This window comes from Sander vitreus, chromosome 8 (genome assembly GCF_031162955.1).
Source record: "Sander vitreus isolate 19-12246 chromosome 8, sanVit1, whole genome shotgun sequence".
Classification (NCBI taxonomy): domain Eukaryota; kingdom Metazoa; phylum Chordata; class Actinopteri; order Perciformes; family Percidae; genus Sander; species Sander vitreus.
Window position 1 is genome coordinate 25,133,971 of NC_135862.1, and position 25,891 is coordinate 25,159,861.

The following is a 25,891-nucleotide window of genomic DNA, read 5'->3' on the forward strand; positions in this document are numbered from 1 at the left end:
TTACTGATCAGAAGGTAGAAGGCATTTGGAATGTTTTCCGTCAGTGAAACTATAAGGGACCAGAGAAAAGATGTGTTGTAATAAGCCTAGGTTTAATAGAATCTTGACAGCTGCAGTGGGAGCTTTTATTCCAAACGAGCAGCGCAAAGGCTCAAGATTTTCTGTTAAATCTAGGAACTTTTCAAATAGCCAGCATCAGGAGAGCATACATTACAGAACAACTGGATTGAGTACACCATATTGATGGCATAGAAACCAATATAGTGTAGGGAATATATATATATATTTTTTTATCATTCAATATAATTCAGGCAGGCACAGACACAGCCGTTCTGCTGCTGCGCTGGCTACACGCTTCTCTGTTCACAGCACTGCCTGTCTAATGCTTTTTTGAAAACGTAAGGCTTTCTTCTTCATAAAACTTGTCAGACATCATCACATTTTTGTATACATTTTTATTCATTTACATTAGTAAGCTACAGGACAGCGTCTTTCAAAACATGACTTGCGCAAAAGAGGAAAAAAAAGAATGAATGCGTCTCTGTCCCCAGCACATTTCAAACCAAACTGACGCCCATGGGTGCATGGTAAAAATCTCCCAAGGACACACAGTGAGTGTCAGTGGGAAAAAAACTAAAAACGAGACATGATAAGGATTAAAGCTTCAAGACAAAAGTACGTTGTTTTCTCTCTACGTTTCCCAACATGCATTAAAAGAAAGTATGGAATGATTGTGACAAATCATCAGATGTTAGATGACAGGGCATTTGCAACAGTAGCAAAGTTTCCTTTCCGCCACACAGATTTTTTTTTTTTTTTAGGCTTTTTTTGATTCTCTATTTCTCTATTTGCGGTGTTGTGCTATGTTTGGGAGCTTCACTGGGATTTGGTGCTCTCCTGATCTAGCTCCAGCCTCAGATCTGTATGCAGGCGTGAGAGGGGCTCTCTGTACGCTCCAGGCTTTAGTGTGGTTCTTCAAGGCCATCTGGTGAAAACAGAGAAGAGAGAGCCCATTGTTTTGACTGCTGTCACGCTGCAGCTGGGCTGAGGCTTGGTGTGGTATGATAAAAGTGGAGAAAACAAATACGGAACTTCAAAATCTTATCCCATTTTTCTTTTTACACGGTCGACAGAGAATCCTGGAGAGAATTTGGGGAGAGAGCTGGTTTCTATTTGGAGGAAATAAAATATAGTTTACCTCAGCGATCCCAACCTTCCTCTCCCAAGTGTGGATGCTCTGCTGCAGCTTCTTGTGTTTGTCCTTGACACGCATGTACTCGGTGATATCAGGAGCCTGATAATCTGTCATCTGGCGCCGCAGGTGTTCGTTGAGAGCCTCTGCCTTCAAACGCTCCTGAAGAGGGAGAAAATGAAGTGGAAGGGCATGAAGTACACAAACATAATTAGTTAGTTTAAAGAGCAGGAGATACAGTAAGTATGTGAGAGGGAGAGACATAAAGTATTGAACAGATTTATGTGTTTTGGTATTTGGTATACAAACCATGTTGGAATTACTACAATGGATTTGGGTGGCCACATTGGACTTAAAGTTGGGTCAATAAACGTTTGTCTAATGTTTGGACTTGTAACAAACCTCTTCGGCATGTTGTATCTCCTCCTCAATCTTTGCCAGCATCTGCTTCCTGTTGGTGATGTCATTGCTCAGCTCTGTGGACTCCAATGTCACTCTCTGCAGCTTCTCCTGTGGACACGCACGCGCACACACACACATGCACACGCCGATGTAACAAGCTGGAGCTGTACTGCAAAGGTGCTTTCATACTGTACATCTACACTAAATTACACAAAGGACATGACCTCGCTCTCCCACGCGCGCATGTCTAATGAGATACCTTGTGTGAACTGAGGACACGTTGTACTTTCAAATTGTTGACTTGAAGTTCGTCCAGGTTTTTGTCAATTCTCTGCTCGCTGTACTCCTGGAAAATGTCCTGAAAACGACACATAGTATTTATTACCGAGCTATGTTCTCTTGCGTAACAGTCTTAACTGACAAACCACACAATCCACTGACAATCCACTGAGACCTAATTGATGTCTCTTTTCCCAGCTTTCTTTTAGCCTCTCTGGATATGCACCCTCACACTCCGATTCTCTACCTCGTACTCGGCTTTTCCCATCTCTTTTTTCTGTTGTAGCTGCTGCTGGAGCTTCTTCTCGTGGGCCTTCAGCCCCCGGTTCTTCAGATTAAACTTCTCCAACTGGGGGACCTGTTTGAGTTTGTGAACAGAGCAGACAATGTGGACAAAGGGAGGAAGATGATGAATATTGGTAGGGGTTAGGACCATTCCCTTTTAAAGGGATATGAATATTATGTGTTATTTGACCCCATCTGACTTTTCTGCAGCATGAAGGAACAACCGGTGAATCAAAACATCAGACTACGGAATAATGATCATGCTAAAATAGCATTTTAAGGTGGAAAGGTGAATGCAGGAGCTGACAATAATGATGATACGTTGACAGAAGAAAAATAACAGACTCAAATTCAAAATGTCTTGAAATTGTATAAACGTAAACTATGAGACGTAACACAATGACATATGTTGTAAGTTAGGTTAAAATGAGCAGTCCAGCTATTTTTTTTAACAATTTATTCAAATCCTACTTTGCACAGGTTGATGTCATTAGACTGAACCTAAGCTATTTCTACCTTTGACTTGTCTTCGATGTACTGGAGCACCTTCTCAGGCTCCGTCATTTCCGACCTGTTGTCCTTCATAGGTTTGAGCAGTCTGCGTTCAAACTCGTTCTTAGCCTTCGTGATTTCTGCAAGACGCAATTCTGCTTCTTTCAGAGAGGCCTGGACAGACACGCAGAGTTACTGAAGGAAAGAAAATGCTCTGTGAGTGTGCGTTTTGTGTTTTGTGCAAGGGTGTATTAAAACCTTGTAGTTGTCCTGAATTCTCTCATATCTCTGTTTGAGTTTCTCCTGGTCCCGTCGTGTCTCTGTTACTTCCGTCTGTGCCACATACAGTTTTTGTTCCAAAGTCAGCTGATGGAGGCGATCTGATATGTTGGACCTCTGCCTCTGTCCACGACCCTGCCAAGGCGCGCACACACACACATATACACACACACACACACACACACACACACACACATATATATAGAGAATGATGTGGGGCTTTCAGGAGTAACAGTGCAGAAAGGTCATCTGTCCAGGGAACAGAATTAGGATCAGGATTGCCTCTAAGATTGTGGCAGGCCGCAGAAAGGGTCGCAAATATGCAGCATGTTCTGTCATTTTTTTCAACCTAAAAAGTATTAGAGTAATCCTGTTTTGTGACTTTGCATGAGTCTAATCCTGAAGAAAAAAAAATGTAGCTCTCCATCTACATACTGTTGTCCTTTTGTTGCTGTCTGTTCATTGTCAGTGGGAAACCTACACTCACAATATGTATGAATGTAGAAGTCTTGGGTCACTGGGTGGCACTTACCCCGCCCTCCAGCTGGGAGGCTCCCCCTGCTCCCCCTGGACCATCTTCCCCAGCATGGGACGCCAGGTCCTGAGGGTCCATGCGGCCGATGAACCGTTCAAACATGTCGATCTCTGCCAGGAGGGCTGCATTGGAACATCTTGGTGGAAGTGAATATCAACAATTTTAAAGTCAGCTAAAGAAACAGCTTGAAGCTAAAAGTTTGTTTGCTTCAGCACTCACATCTGATCATTTCTCTAGGGAAACATATTGCTTATCTTAATATGCAGTAACGTTAAGTTAGTTAACGCTAGTAGCAAGCTAGCTACATAAGACTGTATAAGACAGTCGTTACAGAAGATACAATGCAAAAGATACAAAAAAAAAAGTATTTTAACATGTCACATTGTGAGTCATAATATAACCTAACCTATTTTAAAGTATGTGACTCTATTCTTAGCTAATAGTTCTAGGACACAGCTAGCTAGTTAGCTAGTTATGCTTTTACTAACGTTAACTAGCTAGCTAGCTAGCTAACGCTAGTAATATTTAACTGCTACTAACCATATTGCTCAACAACAGAACTAACGTTAGCTTTAGCGGGCAACGTTAGCAGGCTGCGCAAAATAGGTAAACCGACTTTAGGTTGACAGACTTTAATCATTATTTTCATTACTTTAGTTCTTCGAGTTGGTCGTTGAGTTCTTTCTGTTCTTGTGTGACATCTTTGCCGTTTTGCTCATCCTCCATGGTTGCTAGGGTACACTGAACCCTAGCAGTGGTTGCTAGGGCTAGTGTTGCCTTCAAGTGCTTGCGTAAACCTCTGTAATCTGCCTTATTTAGCTAAGACTAAATACAGAAAAGAAGAAGAAATCGTGATTTTAATTTTCACAGTCGATTGCCTTTTATTTATGTGGACACTATATGGTGGTTATTAGATGTGGATTTATCTTAAAATAGTAAACCTATGGAAACATTGGCGTAAACCGTATAACGTTAAAAGAAAATCATTTTTCATCTTTGTTCTCTACAAACTGTTCCCATTTCCTCTCAACTCATCTCCTATAACTGAATGTGTAAAAAATATGAAGAAGCGTGTTATTCTTCTAGAGCCGTGAACTACCATTGCTTTTTTAAGTTTCAGTTTCATTTCTCTCTAACCAGGCGTCGCTAGAGCTGTGATAGCTTACTCAGTCTAGTCCAACAGTGTAGGTGACAAGGCGAAACTCATTTCAAAATGACTTCTGTAATCTCTAAATTTGTCATCAAGACTCTGTGCGACCATCACGGTTCTTTGGACTTTAAGTGCCTGGATGAGAAGATCGCACAGAGTTTCACTGTTGCGGAAGAAGTCCTGCGGACTGTCCTCTTCGACGATGGTAAAATAGCTATTCAAGAAGGCAGACAGAAAGTCGTCGGTAATCAAATAGTCAGCCCGGACAGTCTGATAGTGGCTAAAACCAGCCTGCGGCTCTGTCAGAAAAAACCCGGAGAGTGTCCACAGTGCGATGGGTTACACCTGTGCAGGTATTTTGTTTGCGGAGACTGCACGTTCGGGTAAGTAGCCTACTGCTGTGCTACATTTGGAAGGGTTTGTTGTGTTTTATCAAGCAGTACGCCTAGTTACAATGACATAACTTATAGCCTACATATTACTGTACAATCAAATTGGTTAAATTAAAAGACTTCGTTGAGTCAACATCCCTTAATCATACAGCCGATATCAAACTGTACAGAGACGATATGAGATATGAACAGAGGAAGTGGGGTTAAAAGTTTTGAAATGTAAAGCTCTACATCTACACAGGTGTTGTCACTTTTATGTCTTGATTAGAACTTTTCTGGTGACTAGCTGGTCGCTTATGGCCTACCATATCGACTGAAGGGCCTATGTAGAGGATGATATGTCCCTAACTTTCCATATTGGTGCATCTGTTGCGGCAGGACAAGTCAACTCTTTGTCATCTTATTGCTGCAACAGGTTTAGTAACTTTATGTAATTTCCAGTAAAGCTCCACCCAATTTAAGCCTGAACATAGGTCTAATCAAGAGTAAATAAACAATATACATTATTGTAAGTCCTTTACTGAACCAGAAGATGGCAGTAATTTGCATCATATTATGACCTAGAACAGTGGTTCCCAACCTGGGGTCCGGGGACCCCTCAGGGGGGCGGCGAAGATCACAGGGGGGGGGCGCAAGTCTTTATCTGGTTTGAGGTTGAGGTAAAAAAAATATTTGCACATGTTAAACAAATTATGATAATACACTAGAATATATAATGTATACAAAAGTCTGTATAAAAACTATATATTTTTGTTCTGGCTTAAAATTGTAGGCAGGCTACTTAGTAGGCCAACCCTCCGGGACCTCTTAACCTGGGACCCTTGCTGTCATCAGGTCAGCTGTTAGCTGCTATCATCCTCATTTTCCTGCCGCCACGGCATCACTATTTTATGAATGAAACATGACGGAGAAACGTAAAAGTGCTGATAACTCCTCTGTATCAAAAAAGAAAGTAAGGCTCTATCTCGAGAGTTACCTCAACTTCGGTTTCGGAGGGGGGGGGGGGCTCAGCTTTTCTTAGGAAAAAAGGTTGGGAACCACTGACCTAGAATAACCCACTCTAACTGTAAGTAAACAACTACAAAGCACCAATGAGTGCTGTTGTTCACAAAGGAAGTGTAGTTTAACCCTCTCTAGACTAAAGGGGGTTATGGCCAAAATGTGTCTTGCAAACAAACATGAGATTAAATAACATGGCCGCTACATGGACAGAAGAATGTAGGGATATTTATGGAGTTGATTTACTGTCCCAGTAAGAAAAGACATGTAGTATCCCGGCCGATCACCCAATAATAACATCAACCCCAAAAAATACTAATTAGTATTATTAACACCTAAATATACACAACACAAACCTAAAATGCCTGTATATTGCAGAAACCAAATGGAAACTTGTAACCCTTTTTCCAGTGGTAAATTCAGTAAAACTAAACCCCTTCGCCGACATTATATTTTATTCCTTTTTTGTTCATTTTTCAGACCCAAGTGTAAAAATCCCCATAGTCTGGCTTCTCCATACAATGCAGAGCTTTTGAAAAGATATGGTCTTCACGATTTGACGGAGAAACAGCTGTTCCAGCTGTTACTGCAGAATGATCCATATCTGCTTCCTGAGGTAGGTTGTACTGGCAATGGTACTGCATCTATTGCTATTGTGTAGAAAACGATGTATAATTTTGAATAATCTCTCGTACATTTTTGGTGTAATGACATGGTCGTGTCCCCACCCCCCCCCCACCCACCCTCCCCTGCACACCCCTCTAGATCTGCCCACATTACAACAAGGGCGATGGTTTGCACGGTTCCTGCAAGTTCACCACATCCTGCAGCAAGCTTCACATATGCCAGCACTATCTCCAGGGTGACTGTAAGTTTGGCTCTTCCTGTAAGAGAACCCACAATGTTGAAACGCATGGAATGAAGATTCTGCGAGGATTCAGTCAGGAGAATATCAAAAACCTTCTTGAGATCTACAGAAATAAATTCATCGTCATGGGTCAACAGGAGAGACGAGCTACTGCTGTTTCTGGTAAAGAATAAGGATTTTAGAAAACATTTTCAAGTGGGTGGTAGCCTGCACAATAGATTTTATTTATGTATGCATTTCCCACAGCCCTGCCCAAGGTGAGAACCCCCACTAAGCACCCTTCCCACAACAACCCTGAATCCCCCACTAGTTCTGCTTGTCTGTTTAAACCCATGAGCGATGCTGACAGGAATGAAATCTGCCTCTTCTTCATTCGCAGACACTGCAGCTTCAAAGGTAACTCTGAAACTAGTCATATCTACAGTAACTTCTTAATACGTGTGTGTGACGAGAAGATGACGTTTACCCCTACCTAATGAGTGCCTCTGTATGATGGTTTTTTCCCTAGAGAAGTGTGTTCGTGTCCATTGGCACCTGCCTTACAGATGGCAGGTGTTAGACAGTGATGGTGAGACCTGGAAGGACCTACAAAACATGGAAGACATTGAGAAGACCTACTGCGACCCATATAATGACACAAGCTGCATTGATACACCATCGCCCACATTGGGGATTTTCAGATTTCTGTCTTTACAAAGGTGCATGAAGAAACGGAACAGACCACTGCAGCGTACACACACTTCTCTGGTTTATAAAAGTATTCTTGAGCAAAGAAACTACATTTTTAACCATTTTTTCACATCAGTTCAAGTCTTTAGAAAGGTTGACTCTCTCCAATTGGTGATTTACTTTCACTGCTTTCTTTCAGCTCTGCATCGCCCGCTGTGCAATCCATTGACTTCAGGACGATGAAATACGGAGGGTCTCCAGTTCGTCGCCTGTCCACCGCCTCCTCTGTCTCAAAGCCCCCTCACTTCATTCTTACGACACAGTGGCTGTGGTACTGGAAGGATGATAGCGGGCAATGGCAGGAATACGGACAGGTCCGTCAAACGTGTACCAATAATGCAGCTACGTGTCTTTATTCTGATACTTTTATAGTACCACTTTAGTAATGCATTTTTACCATTTCATCACTGACACATCATTACATTAAAACGTTGATAAATTGCTGTCTGCTCTGTTGTTGTTTTTTTCTCTATAGGGTGATGGTGATGTACCAGCCTCTGTCACTTCTCAAACTCTGGAGAATGTCTACCTGGCAGACAGAGATACAGAGATTCCCTTTGGTGCTGGCAAACAGCAGTATATCCTCCACTTCAAAGGTGAACTGGGAACAGAGCAGATGTTTCAGCAGAATGTAAAATTCAAAACCAAGAGGGAGGTCAGAAGGAGGCCTCACTTTGTGTCTACTCTTGATGTGGAGGTGAAGCTAAAGAGGTATTTTTTTAAATTTAGTTTTAGATGGAAATTTAAAGGTTATGCTTGCAATTCTGACATTGCGGTTTTGGATTTCTCTGTGTCTCAAAGTAACTTCTCAGACAATTATTATGTTTGTCACCTCTATAGCGCGTCGTCAAACAGCTCCAGCTCCTCCACAGCTGAATGTCTCCCATCCCACTGGGACAAGACTGCCCAACCGGATTTTGGATACAAGGTATTTTTATGGCATGTATTACTTTGTGGGAAAAGGTTGCTTTTCTCCCTGTCCCCCAAAATTAACAGTGGTTTGTTCATTTGAGAAATTATGAATCAGGTTATTGAAACAGCACAAGCTTGTTTAACGTAGTTGTTTTATTGGGTTTTTTATAGTATTAGGATCGATTTTAAACCAGCTCTGTTTCATCATTGTGTTGGCAGTGCGTTTAAATGAAAGGTGTATGGCTTCTCTTTGTGGCGCCAGTTCACGGAGCTGCTTGCGGAGCAGAGCAACGGAGGTCTGCCGACGAAATGTGTCCAAGAGGTCCGCGTTTCGTGTCATCAAGCGGATCTCAGCAGACCTCCGCTGCTCTTCTCCGCGAAGCCAGAAACAACGTTCATCTAAGCGCAACTGCCCACACAGCTATGACGCAGAGCTGGATTTAAATCAGCAAAATATCTCACCTGTTTATCTGCATTGTACTCTTATCTTTCAGCTCGTACATCTCTCCAAATCTGCGAAGGAGTATATTATGATTGAGCAGCTGTTTAAGCGCACCATGCCCCAGGGTAAAATTAACAGCATCCATAGGATCCAGAACCCCTCTCTGTGGAAAGTCTTTCAGTGGTAAATCAATGTTTTCATAATAACAATGTCTCAAATGACAAAGCAGAGGCAATGTAAAAGTGATCTCACGTCTCGCAGTGACGAACCTACAGATTACTTAACCCCTGAAACTGCAGCTCCCATTAGCTTTACAAAGCCCATAGTGAGTTTCAGCTCATTTGTTTTTTCCAGCCCGCAACTTTTCTGTTTTAGGTCACTTTCAACCATAGTGTCGTTTTCAGTAGGAAAAGCTCTAAAACAGTAGACAGCAGACAGACACAGTAAGTGATAGCTGATGGAACGTAGTGGAGCATTTAGCAGCTAAAGAGCCAGATATTTTTCTTCAAGAGTTGGTAGAGACCAAAAACAGAGCGAAAAATACTTTTTGGGTTAATCAAAAGTGAAAATAATAATTAGTTGCACGTCATCGCATTTATGTTTTCTGTATTGTGTGTTCAGGCAGAAAGATCAGATGAAGGGGAGGATCGGAGGGAAAGCTGTGAATGAGCAGTACTTGTTCCACGGGACCGATGAGTCCCTGATTGAGGCCATCTGTGAGCAAAACTTTGACTGGAGAATGTGTGGTGTCCACGGCACGGCCTACGGCAAAGGTACGGTAGCTTCAGCAGCCTTTCCGGTAATAAGATGAATATACAGTATACAATATTGACAAGCCACAAATGAAATGTCTTTTCCTCAAATATACTGTTACGTTTTGGTGTGGGAGCATTACACTTTAATTCCAGGTTCATCAGGGTTTTAGAACTCATAAAAAAGCATTGTACTTTACCACAGCAGTAGAAAAGAACCTAACGCACACTTGGGCTGTGTCAGTAGTAACGCTCTCCTATTGCTTTAGGGAGCTACTTTGCCAGAGATGCATCCTACTCAGACAGATATGCCAGGGTCAAAGGAACCCTGAACAAGATCATGTTTGCTGCTCTGGTCCTGGTGGGGGAGTATACCAGAGGAAGAAGCAGCTATGTCCGGCCCCCGTCAAAAGGAAACAGCACAACCCTCTACGACAGTTGTGTTGACAGCGAGAGCGATCCCAGCATCTATGTTGTCTTTGAAAAACAACAGATTTATCCAGAGTATCTAATCAAATACTCGTAAGTTACAATGCCGTTGTTTCTTTTGCTTGTTGGTCAGGGGTAAAACTCTATTATGAAACGCTCTTTACTTTGACTGAAAGAACATAGTGGCTTTGTTAAAGGTTTGTGGAGTTTTACAGTGGTGTAAGAAGTATTCAAAAGAACAAACCATCATTTTATTAGCTGATAATGTAATAATGTCACAATTGTTTCCTCTGAGGAGTAGTGGAGTAGAAGTCTAAAGTATGGAAATGCTCAATGGGATTTTTCTCTGTAGTTGTGACAGTGTGTTTGGGGGAATTAATGTGTTACCAAATACTTTTTGCAGAATGTATAGAAACACAAAATAAGGCTTTTCCTTGGAAAATGTCTATTCTTATGATGGGAGTCTATGTTGTGATAAAAAAATGTCTGCCATTGTCATGAATGAAGTCTAAATGGAGGATACTGAAGGTTACCAATAATACTGTGATCAGATCTGGAGTGAAATGGTTATGTAATAAACATATTACAAATTGGCATTAAAGTAGTCAATGTAATATATAATAAAAAAAAAAAAGAGAAATCTCACATTATTTAATTACACACAGGTGGTTCAGTATATTCAAATATAATCAGTAACACAAGTGACAGGTCTGTCCTTTTGTCAGAATATGTACCTCTGTCTATGTCAACCTTGGAAATCTGTGGCTGTATGGTGGTAATTATAGTTAATTAACTGCCATTAATGGGACGAAGAAGAGTGAGCAGCATCAATGGGAGCAGCTCAGTTGAACACACTGGCCATTTGGTGGAGTGTGCAAAGGTCTAATTCTACAGTGCAAAGAAGAAAAAAAGAAATGGTAACCTGGTTAAAGTGAAATTAAAACCATTGTTCAGAATAATGGTTAATGAAAGAAAAGGTTCCCCTAAATAACCTTTTATGACAGACAGCAATGTTGTAGCCTATTCAAAATCGATTTAAAAAAAACAATATTGCTACATACTGAGGTAGAGGCTGAGAGACTAAAGTAAAGTACCCCTACTTTCCTTTATACGTTCCTCTCTTTATTCGCATCTCATTTACTCAAACTCGTGTATTGTAACTTCTAATTTACTTGATCATGTTGTTACCTATGGAGATACCTATCTGTCAAAGGAACAGATCTTAAAAATTGGGCCATTGTTACAACATGGACCTGCAGAATGCTTTGTAACTGTTCATAGGGTTTTTCTACCATCCAAGAAGAAGAACGGTGAGTTTCTAATCGTCTGGTGGAGAATTCTCTTGACCTTCTCGCATGTCTCTTCTTCGAATTTTTACAAATATGCCGTTTTTTGGTCCTAGAGTGCTTGCTGACTTCAATTCAAGAGGAACCTGCACAAAGAAAAGAATACCATATGTCAGGAGTGTCAAACTCAACTTCTCTAAGGGCCACACGCATCGAGGGCCAGACAGTTAATTGACAATGAAAAACATTGAAAATAGCACCAGAAATGTCAGAAATAGCGTACAAAATTACGGGAAAAGCGCCAAAAAGGTTTAACAAAAACACCACATTTTCAAAACATTTCCCCAAAACATCTAAAAAAAGGGTAAATAATGTTGATAAAAGCCCACAAAATTTCAAATAGCAGCAACAATGTCGAAAAAAGCACGGAGACTGTCGGAAAAAGCGACAAAAACTAGGCGGGCAAAAAGTTATTGTGAACCTGAATTGATATACGGGCCGGATCTTCCAAACATTTTACATATATTCTAAATGAAAAATTACATTCATTTAGATGCACATTGAATTTTTATCATAAGTAATTGGTTAATTTGTGAAAATGACAGCAATCTCAAATGTGTATTATTGATAGTTAATTATATATGTTGACAGGAGAACCAATTACATTAATATGGAGTCCAAGCAGCTGTGGCCCAGCCTAACACTGAGAACGAAACAGCTACACATTCACTCTCTGTGTAGGCAGTGTTTTGTCTTTTTGGATTATCATATCTGGGTAAAACAAACCAACTACAATAAGTGAACATAACAGCCGTGACTACACTCTCGCATCCCTTTGTTCTTGCTGGAATTATTGACACAGATGATGATGGGACGTTAATTGATGTAAATGGCAGACATGCTGTATAGTTATTTTCACTGCTTCACCAGAGTAGCTACTAAATGTGACCGGCTGTACCTTGGCCAGTAAAACGTACACGGACAGTTCCCTTTTTTTCCTTCTTCAAATACGTGTGTAGTGTGTAAATATGTCTTCTGTGTTTACGAATCATTTCTAAGACTCAAAAAGTTTTTTCACAGATGTCTTTAGTGTTGAAAGTGTCCGACCCACCTTGGTCTCGGAGCAGGCCACAATGCTGAACCTGCGGAACAGACGCACTAGAGCCATTTTGATTTCCAGTTGCGCGAGCCTCATTCCCACACAATTACGGGGACCGGCCCCGAATGGCAGGTATACAAATGGATGTCGATTGGCTTTGGCCTCTGGTGTGAATCTGGAAATCAAAAATTCAAATCATTATTAAAATAGTGCGTTTCATTCAGTGCTATAAAGGGACTTTACTACCTTCGTTATAGCCGGGACACGTAGACAGAAGAAAGTTTCAAGGTGGTATATACTGTACGCGTTAACGCCTAAGACTTTAACTGGAAGAACTAAAGAAATGTAGTTGGACAAACTTGCACTGGTGAATTGCATGCAACTTAACTGTTAACAGAAAACAAAATAGTCCAAAAAAAAATTGGGTGAGGTCCAAATTGATCGGATGGCCCTGAGAAGGGACCCCTCACCCCATACTCCAGAAGTGTGATACTCCTGTAATTGGCACACACCCTCTGGTCCCCCTTTTTAAACAGGGGAACCACCACCCCGGTCTGCCACTCCTTAGGCATCGTCCCAGACTTCCATGCAATGTTGAAGAGGCGTGTCAACCAAGACAACCCCTCCACACCCAGAGCTTTAAGCATTTCTGGACGGATCTCATCAATCCCTGGGGCTTTGCCACTATGGAGTTGTTTAACTGCCTCAGCGACTTCCACCAGGGAAATTGACAACAATCCCCCATCATCCTCCAGCTCTGCCTCTACCATAGAGGGCGTATTAGTCGGATTTAGGAGTTCCTCAAAGTGCTCCTTCCACCACCCTATTACCTCCTCAGTTGAGGTCAACAGCGTCCCATCCTTACTGTACACAGCTTGGATGGTTCCCCGCTTCCCCCTCCTGAGGTGGCGAACGGTTTTCCAGAAGCACCTTGGTGCCGACCGAAAGTCCTTCTCCATGTCTTCTCCAAACTTCTCCCCGCTGCTTTGCCTCTTTCATGGCAGAGGCTGCAGCCCTTCGGGCCCTTCGGTACCTTGCAACTGCCTCCGGAGTCCTGCGGGATAACATATCCCAGAAAGACTCCTTCAGTCGGATGGCTTCCCTGACCACCGGTGTCCACCATGGTGTTCGAGGGTTACCACCCCTTAAGGCACCTAAGACCCTAAGACCACAGCTCCCCGCCGCAGCTTCAGCAATGAAAACTTTGAACATTGTCCATTCAGGTTCAATGCCCCCAGCCTCCACAGGGATGCACGAAAAGCTCTGCCGGAGGTGTGAGTTGAAAGTCTGTCGGACAGGGGCCTCTTCCAGACGTTTCCAATTTACCCGCACTACCCGTTTGGGCTTACCAGGTCTGTCCAGAGTTTTCCCCCACCCCCTGACCCAACTCACCACCAGATGGTGATCGGTTGACAGCTCCGCCCCTCTCTTCACCCGAGTGTCCAAAACATTCGCCCTCAGATCAGATGAAACGATTATAAAATCGAAAATCGATCATCATCCCTATGTTCGAACATGGTGTTTGTTATAGACAATCCATGACTAGCACAGAAGTCCAACAACAGACAACCACTCTGGTTTAGATCAGGGAGGCCGTTCCTCCCAATCACGCCTCTCCATGTATCTCCATCATTACCCACGTGCGCGTTGAAGTCCCCCAGCAGAACTATGGAGTCCCCGAGTGGAGCCCCATACAGGACTCCATTCAAGGTCTCCAAGAAGGCCGAATACTCCGAACTCTTGTTTGGTGCCAATGCACAAACAACAGTCAGTTGTCAGAGTTTTCCCCCCCACAACCCGCAGGCGTAGGGAGGTGACCCTCTCGTCCACCGGGGTAAACTCCAACGTAGCAGCGCTCAGCCGGGGGCTTGTGAGTATCCCCACACCCGCCCGGCACCTTACACCCTGGGCAACTCTGGAGAAGAAAAGAGTCCAACCCCTATCCAGGAGTATGGTTCCAGAACCGAGACTGTGCGTAGAGGTAAGCCCCACCAGATCTAACTGGTAGCGCTCCACCTCCCGCACAAGTTCTGGCTCCTTCCCCCACAGAGAGGTGACATTCCACATCCCCAGAGCCAGCCTCTGCCACGTAGCTTTTTCGGGCTGTGCCCGTCCGTCCGTGGCAAACCCGGCCACCAGGCGCTCACTGACGGGCCCTCCATCTGGGCCTGGCTCCAGACGGGGGCCCCGGGCTTCCTCCAGGCAGGGTCACTCTATCTCTTCCTCGATTTCTCATAGGGTTTTTGAACCATTCTTTGTCTGGCCCCTCACCTGAGACCACTTTGCCATGGGAGACCCTACCAGGAGCACAAAGCTCCAGACAACACAGCTTTCAGGTTCATAGGGACACACAAACCTGGTGATGGTTCCCGGAGATAGGAAATATAATAGGAAAATGTTGGCGTTATTTTGTCACTTATTGGGAGCAGTAGGCTAGATGGAGCCGGTTACCTCCAGGATCTGTGCTAAGCGAGGCTAGCGGTGGGGGCGTCAGACAGAGTTACGACATGCACGGAGATGAGAAGGGTATGTATGGACTTATCAAACTCTGGGGGATACGGTGAATAAGCTAAAGTCCCAATAAGTCGGCGTGTTCCTTTGAGTTATGTAACACCATATGAATATTTTGATTGCATGTTGCACACTACTTTTCAGTTAACTGCAGGTAGAGATTAACGTGTGTAAAATGTGTTCGTAATGGCACCTTTATAAAGTTGTTAGCAAATGCAGTTCAGCCATCTCCATGATTTAGATGATAATAGAACACAAGGTGCAGGCACTATAGTTTAGCTGATCTGCTGTAAGAACAGCCTCGTACCGCTCAGGGATGAAGCTCTCGGGCTCTGGCCAATGCTCAGGGTCGTGGTGGAGGAAGCCCGCTGGGATCTCCAGCGTCGCTCCTTTAGGGAGGAGCTGGCCGTTCAACACACAGTCCTGGTCGATGTCTCTTGCAAACCTTTGGTGGGGCAAAAATGCCATGGATGCATGTTTTATACACCTGGACTCATTTTTCCTCAGTTACTCCATATGATTACTGTATGATTGTGAGTAGTATAAACCTAACTAAAAACATACTCTATGCACAGAAATAAGTTTACTTTTATCTCCATTTAATGTTCTTAATATACCTGAATCCAGGGGGGTAGAGGCGCAATGTTTCACTTATAACCATGTCTAAATACTTCAGCTCCTGGACATTTGTGTAATCTGGCGACTCCTACAACAAGAAGGAAAAAAAAGATAACCTGAGCAATTACAATTTACATTTATAAGAAATTAAGTTTGTCCACAACTAAAATCTTGTAATGATCTTCAGAAAATGAGATCAGGTCAAAACGGTAACGCAACACACTCACGTGTCTGGTGAAGAAATCGTCCACCTCTTCCTGTACTTTGCACTGACATTCGGGGTGGATGGCCAGGAGGTAGCAGGTGAAGGCCAACGTGTTGCTGCTGGTTTCGTAACCTGCCAGAAGAAAGACGAAAGCCTGACCCACAACCTCATCCTCAGTCATCATCTTTTTCTGCGGACGCCTGCTGGGGGGCTTCTCTGGGTGAAGACGGTCGTCCGGATCAGAGGCAGACGCTTGTGTCTGCTGGTTCCTGGGATCCAGCTCACCGGCATGCTTCGCCGTGTCAAAGTCTTCCAAAGACACGCACTCCTTGCTGGTTCTTGCATCCAACATCAGCTGAAGGAAATCGCGACGCCTCTACATGAAAAAAACAAAACCACCAATAAATTTGGAAAAACTACTCGAAAACCTTTTATGGGAAATTGTAAGCTGCTCTGTATTAAACCCTTGTGTTGTCTTTGGGTCAAATTTGACCCATTTTCTAAATGTCAATATCAGAAATATGGGTTTCTTTTTAACTTCCTAATTTTAATTAACCAAAAATAACATTGATGATTCCATACAACGCGTTTCGCAAGTACAACAAAAGATCGGGTCTCTAATTTCATTGAATTTGGGGTGTTTTGTTAAATTTTTTTAGCCTAGAAATCTAGACGCACCCTAGCGGCATCAAATTTAATTTGCAGCCAGGGTCAGTCTAGCAACTCTCCGTTGGCTTGCAAGCTGGAAAAACCAAACTCTAGTCAGGCCAATCACATCGTATAGAGAGTCGGTGGGCGGGCTTATGGCTGCTGCTGCTGCTGCTGCTGGGAACAGTGGTCTTGTGGAAGACTTTCTTTGAGAAAAGAACAAAGAACGGAACTGAAATCATTCTTAAAAAAGGAAGATGGTCTTCATGGTCAAATTTATTGGCCATGAATTCCAAAAATAAGTGTAAAACTAGAATAAGTTGGTGTTAGTGGTGTTTATACATGGTAGTGAAAAGAAGTGTAAAACGGCAACAACAAAAAACATTGAAAAAAAGCACCTGAAGTGTCGAAAAAAGGGACAAAAACGTCGTCAGAAAAAGTGTGGCTTTTTTGTGTTTTGGCCCGGGAGGACGACAAGTGCATGGTCCAATGGAAGACAACACAAGGGTTAAAGGTGATTAAATGTCCATGAGACTGACCTGCTCAGGAGGCTGCTCCTCTCTCTGCTTGATGATCCTCTGAATGCTGTGGATGAAGAACTGATTCATCTGGTCTCGTCTTTTGTTGGGGATAAGTCTCGCCAGAGGAGCCATGACGAATGGAAAAGCAACTGGACACACAAACCAAATGTGTTGGTGTAACTATCTGAAAAATGGGAACTTTACACGCTTGCACATGACCGCACAATATTCAAATATATGTATTTGTTTTAAATATATTAACATCTTTTCCTTTTATGCTTAATTAAAAAAAAAAGGTATTGTCCAATTGAGAATTTACTTATTTATGTACCAGAAGATAGTAAACCCTCCCGTTTGTGGTCTATGCTTTAATAATATTTTATTCTTTTGCCTTCATTGCTTTCCTATATAAATAATGTTTCGAATAATTTATACATATGACTAACAATGTAAATTCATTTGACTGACGGAAAAACAGCATGATGGGCCTGAAGAAAGAAAAGGAGAAGAACATCTGCGCATGGCGGACAAATGGGTCGTCTGGGTTGTTCTGAGAGTCCACCTGAGTGGCAAATGCTACACTGGCAATAACATCCATGGTGAAGCAGCCAAAACACCTGCAAAACACGCACACAAACAAAAATATGAGGGCACAAAACGACACCATAAATACTAATAGCCTATGTTTATTGCGCGTGTGATCACCTGTGGATGTCAAAGGCCTGTCCTGACTCAGCGGAGACACTTAAGTTGCTCATCATGGCATTGGTGGCTGTGTTGATTAGAGGAACCATCTACGGGGGAAATAGAAAAGGCAGTGATAATAGTCACCAAAATTACGAATCCCACTATGGCCACGCCAAGACCCATTGGCGTGGCCATAGTGGTCGATTGGTTGGGGTTAGGCATTTGCCCTCGAGTGGTTAAGGTTAGGATAGCCGATTGGTCAGGGGATAGGACCTGAACAAATCAGGTTACGTTACCTTGCGTAAGCATGGACGCCTGGCCAATAGTAGCTATTGAAGGGCGGGTCTTGGCGTGGCCATAGTGGGGAAAGGGAAGATACACAAGAACCTGAACAATTGGTCCATAAATACTGTTTTGTTTTTTAGAAAAAAAGGTTCCACAAACATAAAAAGCACACTCACACTACATAGCTGAAAAAGCCTTTGTAGATCAAACACCGATGGATGTACAGGAACTGCTTCAAGATGGAAATAAAAGATGAACATGTGATTCACTTTGAAAGCAGACATGCAGTAAACACCATGGGGATGAATATTCTAAGTTACTACTGGCTGAAAAGGAATTTAAAAAAGGATGTATTCAGTGTGACTGAATGGTTGACATGAAGACATAAAGAGGGTGAAATTAAATTTGAACTTAAAACTAAACCAGTTTCATTCATTCAAGTTAGTAAAGAAGACCAGAAAGAACTTCATGAGAGGCCCTCCAAAAGTCAAAATTGTGTTTTGACAGACAAGAGAATTTGGATTTGAAATGTACCATGAACTCAACACTTGGAAATATGCCCTTTTTCAACAAAGGAGTCCTTCACGTCCTCTCCACTCCCTGCACCTGGACTGAGAAGCTGTCTCTAAAATGTTGCAGATGTGTATTTACTACAGTTGAAAGCAGCAGGGCTGCAGTGCTGTAAATTCATTAGACAAGTTCATCAGAAGTACCAGGCCACCACGCTTCACCCTGAGATCCCAAAAAACACTCCTGAATAGTTACAGCTGTCAGTCCTCCAACTTCACACCTCTTATTCACCTCCATTTGTGACAGAAAGTAACTTATTAGACAAAAAAAGTGTCTGTGAGCTGTAGGGTTGGGTATCGTTTGGTTTTTTTCCGATACCGGTGCTAAATCGATACTTTTAAAACGGTGCCTGAACCGAAATACATATAATATATTTATAATGTATAGAATATAAAATATAAAAAAGGAGCACAAAATGAAAGTTGGCGACAGTAAAGAACGGCTTGTTTATTGCTAAGGCCATATGGTCAAAATTAAATGATTGATTAATAATGTATGACAATAACTTATAACAATGACTTATTTCACCAGTAAATTGCTGGTAAACGACAAAAACAAGTACCAGATGGGTAAAAGGGTATTTTACAATAACTTTAAATGCACCACAAGTGAACGCACCGTCTGTGTGTTGTTTTTTACATTACGCAAGTTTGCCAGATCGGGTAGCGGATCTGTAGTTCGAATGAGACATAATGAGACATTACAACAGCGTTAATGGACAATTCCACTTCCAACCTGTAGGAGGACCGAAGCGGGAAAAAGTGCTCTAGTGTTGCTTTAACGCCACATAATTAGGGCTGTCAATCGATTAAAAAAATTAATCTAATTATTACATACTCTGTGATTAATTAATCAAAATTAATCGCATACATAATTAACGGTGCCTGAACCGAGTAAGTACAAAAAGAAAAGAAAAAAAAGGGTACTAAACAACAGTTGGTGACATTAAAGAACGGCTTGTTTATTGCTAAGGTCATATGGTCAAAATGAAATGATTTAATAATAATGTATAACAATAACAATAACTAATTTCAGTAGTAAATTGCTGTTGAACCATCAGATGGGAAAAGGACATTTACAATAACTTCAAATGCACCACGAGGCTGTAGTTTACCAGTTTCATTGAACGCACCGTCTGTGTTATTTCTCCGACGGCAGCTACAGATTGTTACATCCCGGTGTTGAATCCTCTACAGTAAAACACAGTCAAACTTCACACCGTTTAGCGTTAGCTGTCAGCATTGTAACCGTGTTTAATCCAGCTACTAGCTAGCGGTAGGCTAACGTTAGCTGCTGTCGAGTATAGTGTTAACTAGCGTCATGTGCAGCGGTGTTTGTGTTTAAGAGCATCAGAGAGAAGTGCAGACATATCAGTGGCACCAGATTCTCGTCTCCCTCCTTCATTTTACAGTCCAATGGTGGCTAGAATGGCTCCGGGTCAAACGTCAATATGGAATGTATTAATCTGCGTTATTTTTTTTTAACGCGTTATTTTTTCTCAGATTAATTAATCGAAATTAACGTGTTATTTTGACAGCCCTACACAAAATACATACTTTGTAATAAATATTGGCTGAAACTCAATGGGCACATTCATATCTCACCTCTTTCATCTTGGCAGAACTGAATGATGGGGTCAGGATGCTCCGCACCCGCTTCCAGCGTTCGTTCCTCAGCATGAGCAGACAGTCAGTCATGGGCTTGGTGGCAAAGCGAATAGTCTGCATAGAGAGACAGGAGAGTAGGGGGCACAAACGCGTGTTATCGTGACATAATCGAAGATCACGTTACAATCAGGGGTGAGCACAAACATGTACATGTGCATGCTTTGGTTCATGTCCTCACCATTCTGTTTGGGAAGCTGCTGAAGTCCCTGACCATCACTTGTCTGAGCATGTCAGGGTCCGCTATCACCACCACCGGTCTCCGGCCCAAATAATACCTAAAATATATGAATTATAAATATAAGTGAAGTCTCAGTCAAATATAACGAAAATCTTAATGCTTCGAACATAGGCTTTTACCAAGAATGTGTTTTTATTACTTCATTTTACAATGTGGAAGAATTCCAGACCATCACTTCATCAGATGCTGACGTAGAAAGTATTTCTCCTACTACTTACCCACAAACTCTGCCATGTGTCTTTATGAGATCATTGAGAGGGTTGAAAAAACCCTGAAAATAAAATAAAGAACAACATCAAAATAGATGAAAGATAACCTCCTACAGCATCAGAAATGAACAACAGAAGCTCTTCTTAAGAATGAAATAACTCCATGTTAGAGACAGGTGATATTTGGGCTGTTGTCTTAATGTTAATTATAGAACAGGTAACAGTATAACAGTTTATCAGCTTTACGACTCGGTGGGAGCTGCACATATAACAGTTTTTCTAGCTGATGATGATGATGAGGAAGGCCTCCCGTCCATTTCATTTTTCATTAATCTCTGAGACTAAAATCAGGCATGTTACAGTTTTTTCCAACTGCTTACACACGTTTTCAAAACTATGTGAAACACTGCATTCAAAATGCCATAAACACATCTCAAAATGAAGCATTTGCATCAAATGGCAAACACTTTGCGTTTTTTTTGTTGCACTTGTTTTTGGGGATTGTGTGCTTTTATTTTTGCATCGTTTGTGTATTTGCAGCGCGTTTGTGTATTTGATTGTGTTGTGTGTATTTGCAGCGCGTTTGCTAAACGCTGCGCATGTGTTGTCAAATTAATTAAGAGGTTTTCTTAATTTGCTTGTGTTTTGTCTATTTGCGTGTGTTTCATAAAGTTGCAGCGCGTTTGCCCCTGTCGGGACACCGTAAACCAGAGCAACATACGCCCACCTTGTCATTATCCATACAAACACTTTTCATAAAGAGCAGGGACCACATATAAAAAATAACTGATACATTTTGCTAGAATCTTTTTTTAACAACTAGGAACACGATTTTCAATGTAGTAAGTAAACAATGTGAGAACATTTCCTTCGGCAACCATTAGTGTCAATCCCGACTGAGTGAAATGGCAGCTCAGCTAACACTCCTCAAGGAGAGACACCAAATGCTGCTGGTTTTCTGACCCCTACTAGAGTGACCTGCCTTGCTTCAAGATTCTGAAACTCGCTTGAAGGAGTGGCAGATAAAGGGGTCATGGCCACCTTTTCTGACCAAGTGAGTATTGGTAACTAAATTACATCAGGATCTGCTGTACAGAGACACCCCTGTATACCATTAAAATCTGGAATGTCATTGTTTGTTTAAAATTGTTGTTCTCAGTTTGATGGAAATTACAGAAATATCTTACCTGGCGAAACATCAATAAGTTGCCCAAAAAAGGTATTGGCTTTGGATGTTTGATGCCACAGCGAGAAAGGACCGAAAAGGGGTAAATTGAATACCTAGAAGACAGAGCACAGAGCAGTGTTGATTAATTACATTTTTTTTTAAAATAGCAAGAGGGGAAAAACCTGCAGCAAAGGGCCCGCTGTGGTAAGGACTCAGCCTTAATGGTAAGCTATGGGGCCTTTATTGTAGCAAAGCTGTTTGCAAATGTGTGTGGAGAGTTGTGCAGTGAGTGAGTCACATGGATTCAGAATACACATTTGCAGATTCCTGTACACATTCACAAATCTCAGTATGCATTTAGAGATTATTTTACACATTTACAAATCTGATACCAGGGTAGCAACTATTCCTCCTGGGGGCCACACAAAAAAGCACACCACCACCATACAACATAAATGATCCCAACCCGTATACGTCTCAGCCAAAACCCAAATTCCCCTCACACCCACCCACCTAGATTGCCCATACCCACACAGAACCCTCTCAACTTCAAAGGAAAATCATACCAGTAGCAAAACAGATAATAACTAAAAATAGACAGCTAAGACAGAATTAATTAAATAATAATTAAAAACTCTGTTTCCACCAGGAAGGAAAGCACTTAGTAGCGCAAAATAAAACAAACAGAACAGACTCAACGACACAAAATAAAATCTCTAGAAAGGTTCACACCAAGAGAACAAAACCAAAAGGCATACAGCCATACACCAGACAGTCGACAGGTCATTTTAACCAATCAAAACAATTCCGTTATGTATCTTAAAGGTGCCCTGCCACATGTATTTCAGTACTTTGTGGTAATGGCTGAAGTTCTACCATGGACTCTGTAACATTTCTTGTAGAAAAAATGCTTTGGTTACCTTGTTTCAAGCCATTCTAGCGTGGTATAGAAAACCTGCAGGAAGACTCAGCTCGATTTGTGCCAGTTCTCATTAATATTCAACGAGCTAAGCTGCTTGACCCTGATTGGCTAACAGCTAGCCAATGAGAGCCTGGCTATCAGCATCCTTTACCCAGCGCAACTGGGCGAGCTCATGAATAGTAATGAGCTCAGGCAACACCACGTCAGACTGACCAGCTTTTGTAATTGGCCTGATTTCTCCGCTTATTTCTTTTCAGAGGAGGTAGCAGTTCATTTTCACATTCACGACATAACACAAACACATATGGACCTAACATATTTCAAAAAATACAAGTAAAAACGGTTTTGTGTGGCTGGGCACCTTTAAAAGAAAATGTTTAGGTGACTTTAAAAACTAGCTTTACTTTAGCGAGTATGGTCGTATACTCTATCAAGTGGTAGCTCTGTACAAAACCGTTTTCTGCATTGTACAAGTTCTGGGTGCAGGAACTACTACATGACATTGTGTTACCTGTCTGGTAGTATGACTGTGTCTGTCATTGACATGTGAAATATTTGAGTGTAAGGTTTTAGGCCTGACCTGAGTACAGATGTTACGAAAGAGGACCCGGTGAGCTTTAGAATATTTGAGGTGTTCCTTCAAGAGCTTCCCCATAAAGTTTGATCAGAAAACCCAACATGCAAAGGAGCAAACATCAAATCCAAGGAGTGTACTGAATATCTATATTTTGACAAAGTGTGTGGTTTATGTTAATGATGTCATTATTTTTTATGATAACTCACTTTATTTCCACAGAAGCCACAAACAGACAGAGATTTAAAGCATTTACTTACCAGTAAAGAAGACCCAGAAAGATGAGGAAGAGGCTGAGTGTCACTGACAGTCCACTGGCCTTGATATGGAATACATTTAGGAAGTCAACTACAGCCTCCATAATGTAAAAACTCATCTCAGTTCTCCCCTGCTGGCATTAGATCAAGGCTCCTGGAAAATTAAAGGAAGACAGAAAAAGGTTAGGCTGCTGAATAGCATGGCTTTGGTCATCATCAGTACAAGTATTTTAACTACAAATATGAGTTAAACCTAAAAAAAAAAACGTATACTGTATCGTTTCTCCGAATCATGACAAGTAGACCACATCTTGATGTAATGTAATGTAATAATAATAATAATAATAATAATAATAATAATAATAATAATAATAATATAGGCTTTTACTCTTTCAACAGAGGAAAGCACAGTGACATCTCTTTGTGGACTATGCTCTCAGGCGTGTTTGTCTTCTGTAGATTATCTGTAAAGAGTTCCAAGACAACTTGTTAATTATTTGTTTTAGCAGCTTTGTCTGAACTTGAGAGTGCTCACCTTTCCCCTGCATTGTCTATCCCCCCTATACTCACCTTGTTTGGCACAAATGCTGCGTTTGGAACCTGTTAACGTGCCACGAATATTAATGTTATGCCTAAAGCACACACCCTTAAACAGCTAACTACATAACCCATCTTTATTTTGAAATACTGCGTTTAAAACCCCGATGTCAGGTCATTTAGGCTAGGCTACTCAAGTTAGCTAAAACTAAATATCGCAGGTTGTCTAACGTACTCGTTAATATCTTTGCTGGCCGTCTAGTAACACAATGTCAGCGCCATTCATATATCCGGAGAAAGTCCTATCTGTTATTTTTAAAATTGGGCATTTAAACCGTTCTCTTAATACATCCATGATTTAAACGAACGAGCATACACTCACCTCACTCTCCTCACTTGTCAATATTATTATAAAGTCCTCTTCGTCGTGTTAATCGGTCGCAACCCAATAAAAAGCCGAGGAGCATACTGCCACCCACTGTACGGGAGGGTATAGCATCCAACGCGGGTTTACTGGTGCGTTCATTACTAGGCCATTGACTGTAATGGTAATGTAATGTAACGGCGTGGGCCGTTCTCTTAATACACCCTTGGTGTGGGCCTGTACAGCAAGAAAAGATGATGCAGAAAGAAGAAAAAGAAACAAAGGCAAGTTTATTTATAAAGCACATTTCAGCAGCAAGGCAATTCATAGCGCAAAAAACATTAAAGAGCCATTAAAAACTATTAAAAACAGTCATTCAAGAGCCCACTGCATGCTACTCTGTTAATACAACTTGACCTGTTAAGTTTCACCTTGTGTAACAACTAATTAGGTATAACAGGGTACTAGAACTAGAGTAAAAGTTACAGTGCAGTGTAATAAATAAATAAATTAATTAATACTTTAATTAATTAATTATTGATAGGCATACTTAATAAAAAAAAAGAAAAAGTCAGCGTCAAACTATTTTTTTTTAGGTTTGGTTTAAAAGAACTGAGAGTTGCAGCGGACCAACAGTTTTCTGGGAGTTTGTTCCAGATACATGGAGCATAAAAGCAGAATGAGGCTTCTGTTTAGTTCTGACTCTGGGGACAGAAAGCAGAGCTGTCCCAGACGACCTGAGAGGTCTGGACAGTTCATAATGTAGCAGAAAATCTGAAATGTATTTTGGCCCTAAACCATTCAGTGCCAACAGTAGTATTTTGAAATCAATTATTTGACAGACAGGACAGACAGGAAGCCAGTGTAAACACCTCAAAAATAGAGGGATGTGTCCTGCTTTCACATTTAAAAAAAATCACAATCTGACCAGAGCAGTCAAACACAAAGACACTCAATTGACAGAGCCAACAGAAAGTCATGGTCTTCACATGGATAAATCCAAAGTCAAACAAAGCTAAAAATAAAATAAAAAAAAAAGGCAAGAACACAGAAAAGAAAAACTGTACGTAGCCAACGGGGAAGTTATCAATCTCCTTTCGATCCTGGAATAACAAGATTTCCACTCTTCAAAAGTGGAGTGAGGCTGCTTTGTCTGCAGCGGTAAACCCTCCAGAGACCCAAAGCAAAACTCTTCTCACTAGAATGAATCAGCGAACAAAGATGACGCAACTCTCATTAAGCGGCTTTGGCCTTTGCCTAACATTTATTTTTAGGGTTATTTGTCAGTCAAGAAATACCGTTAAACATACAGTGTGCTCAAGACACAAGAACAAACTAAGATAATTTTTTGGGGCTTTTCAACAAACTATAATATCAGAAAAGATCTT

At 41.6% G+C, this 25,891-nt stretch overlaps 3 protein-coding genes across 7 annotated transcripts; 1 reads left to right on the top strand and 2 right to left on the bottom strand.

Moving 5' to 3' along the window:
- Window positions 1-415: 415 nt before the first annotated feature.
- Window positions 416-4,200, bottom strand: cfap263 (cilia and flagella associated protein 263). Of its 2 annotated transcripts, none has more exons than XM_078256137.1 (9): window positions 4,117-4,200; window positions 3,462-3,600; window positions 2,909-3,064; window positions 2,675-2,824; window positions 2,121-2,231; window positions 1,854-1,952; window positions 1,595-1,702; window positions 1,199-1,354; window positions 416-985 (listed from the first exon to the last, which is right to left on the bottom strand). In XM_078256137.1, exons 1-9 carry the CDS (start codon window positions 4,188-4,190, stop codon window positions 845-847), a joined length of 1,134 nt encoding a protein of 377 aa, XP_078112263.1. In that variant the 5' UTR covers window positions 4,191-4,200; the 3' UTR covers window positions 416-844. The 2 variants fall into 2 exon arrangements, with proteins under 2 accessions (XP_078112263.1, XP_078112264.1); XM_078256138.1 differs by having other exon boundaries at window positions 894-1,050.
- A 381-nt stretch (window positions 4,201-4,581) lies between these two features.
- Window positions 4,582-10,777, top strand: parp12a (poly (ADP-ribose) polymerase family, member 12a). The gene is made up of 11 exons (XM_078257627.1): window positions 4,582-4,997; window positions 6,486-6,621; window positions 6,771-7,035; window positions 7,120-7,269; window positions 7,382-7,571; window positions 7,742-7,916; window positions 8,078-8,313; window positions 8,443-8,530; window positions 9,009-9,139; window positions 9,578-9,729; window positions 9,978-10,777. Exons 1-11 carry the CDS (start codon window positions 4,678-4,680, stop codon window positions 10,232-10,234), a joined length of 2,100 nt encoding a protein of 699 aa, XP_078113753.1. The 5' UTR covers window positions 4,582-4,677; the 3' UTR covers window positions 10,235-10,777.
- On the bottom strand, window positions 10,774-24,561 carry tbxas1 (thromboxane A synthase 1 (platelet)). Of its 4 annotated transcripts, none has more exons than XM_078257630.1 (15): window positions 24,522-24,544; window positions 23,991-24,066; window positions 23,606-23,756; window positions 21,869-21,962; window positions 20,691-20,743; window positions 20,413-20,509; window positions 20,172-20,288; window positions 17,731-17,819; window positions 17,494-17,642; window positions 17,044-17,174; window positions 15,879-16,232; window positions 15,651-15,739; window positions 15,341-15,478; window positions 12,535-12,697; window positions 10,774-11,569 (listed from the first exon to the last, which is right to left on the bottom strand). In XM_078257630.1, exons 3-15 carry the CDS (start codon window positions 23,719-23,721, stop codon window positions 11,456-11,458), a joined length of 1,704 nt encoding a protein of 567 aa, XP_078113756.1. In that variant the 5' UTR covers window positions 23,722-23,756; window positions 23,991-24,066; window positions 24,522-24,544; the 3' UTR covers window positions 10,774-11,455. The 4 variants fall into 4 exon arrangements, with proteins under 4 accessions (XP_078113756.1, XP_078113754.1, XP_078113757.1 ...); XM_078257628.1 differs by lacking the exon at window positions 24,522-24,544 and adding an exon at window positions 24,173-24,493; XM_078257631.1 differs by lacking the exon at window positions 23,991-24,066 and having other exon boundaries at window positions 24,522-24,561.
- Between the last annotated feature and the right edge of the window lie 1,330 nt (window positions 24,562-25,891).

Bases quoted from the DNA above. Each gene is read 5' to 3' on its own strand.
- cfap263 (XM_078256137.1), bottom strand. From the start codon at position 4,190: ATGGAGGATGAGCAAAACGGCAAAGATGTCACACAAGAACAGAAAGAA. The intron at 1,703-1,853 runs GTATCTCATTAG...GCGTGTCCACAG, and splicing joins GTGTCCTCAGTTCACACAAG to GAGAAGCTGCAGAGAGTGAC. The intron at 1,355-1,594 runs GTTTGTTACAAG...CTCCCTCTTCAG, and splicing joins AGATACAACATGCCGAAGAG to GAGCGTTTGAAGGCAGAGGC.
- parp12a (XM_078257627.1), top strand. From the start codon at position 4,678: ATGACTTCTGTAATCTCTAAATTTGTCATCAAGACTCTGTGCGACCAT. The intron at 7,572-7,741 runs GTGCATGAAGAA...GCTTTCTTTCAG, and splicing joins AGATTTCTGTCTTTACAAAG to CTCTGCATCGCCCGCTGTGC. The intron at 7,917-8,077 runs GTCCGTCAAACG...TTTTCTCTATAG, and splicing joins AATGGCAGGAATACGGACAG to GGTGATGGTGATGTACCAGC.
- tbxas1 (XM_078257631.1), bottom strand. From the start codon at position 23,721: ATGAGTTTTTACATTATGGAGGCTGTAGTTGACTTCCTAAATGTATTC. The intron at 20,744-21,868 runs GTAAGATATTTC...TTTTATTTTCAG, and splicing joins ACTTATTGATGTTTCGCCAG to GGTTTTTTCAACCCTCTCAA. The intron at 20,289-20,412 runs GTGAGGACATGA...CTCTCTATGCAG, and splicing joins GCAGCTTCCCAAACAGAATG to ACTATTCGCTTTGCCACCAA.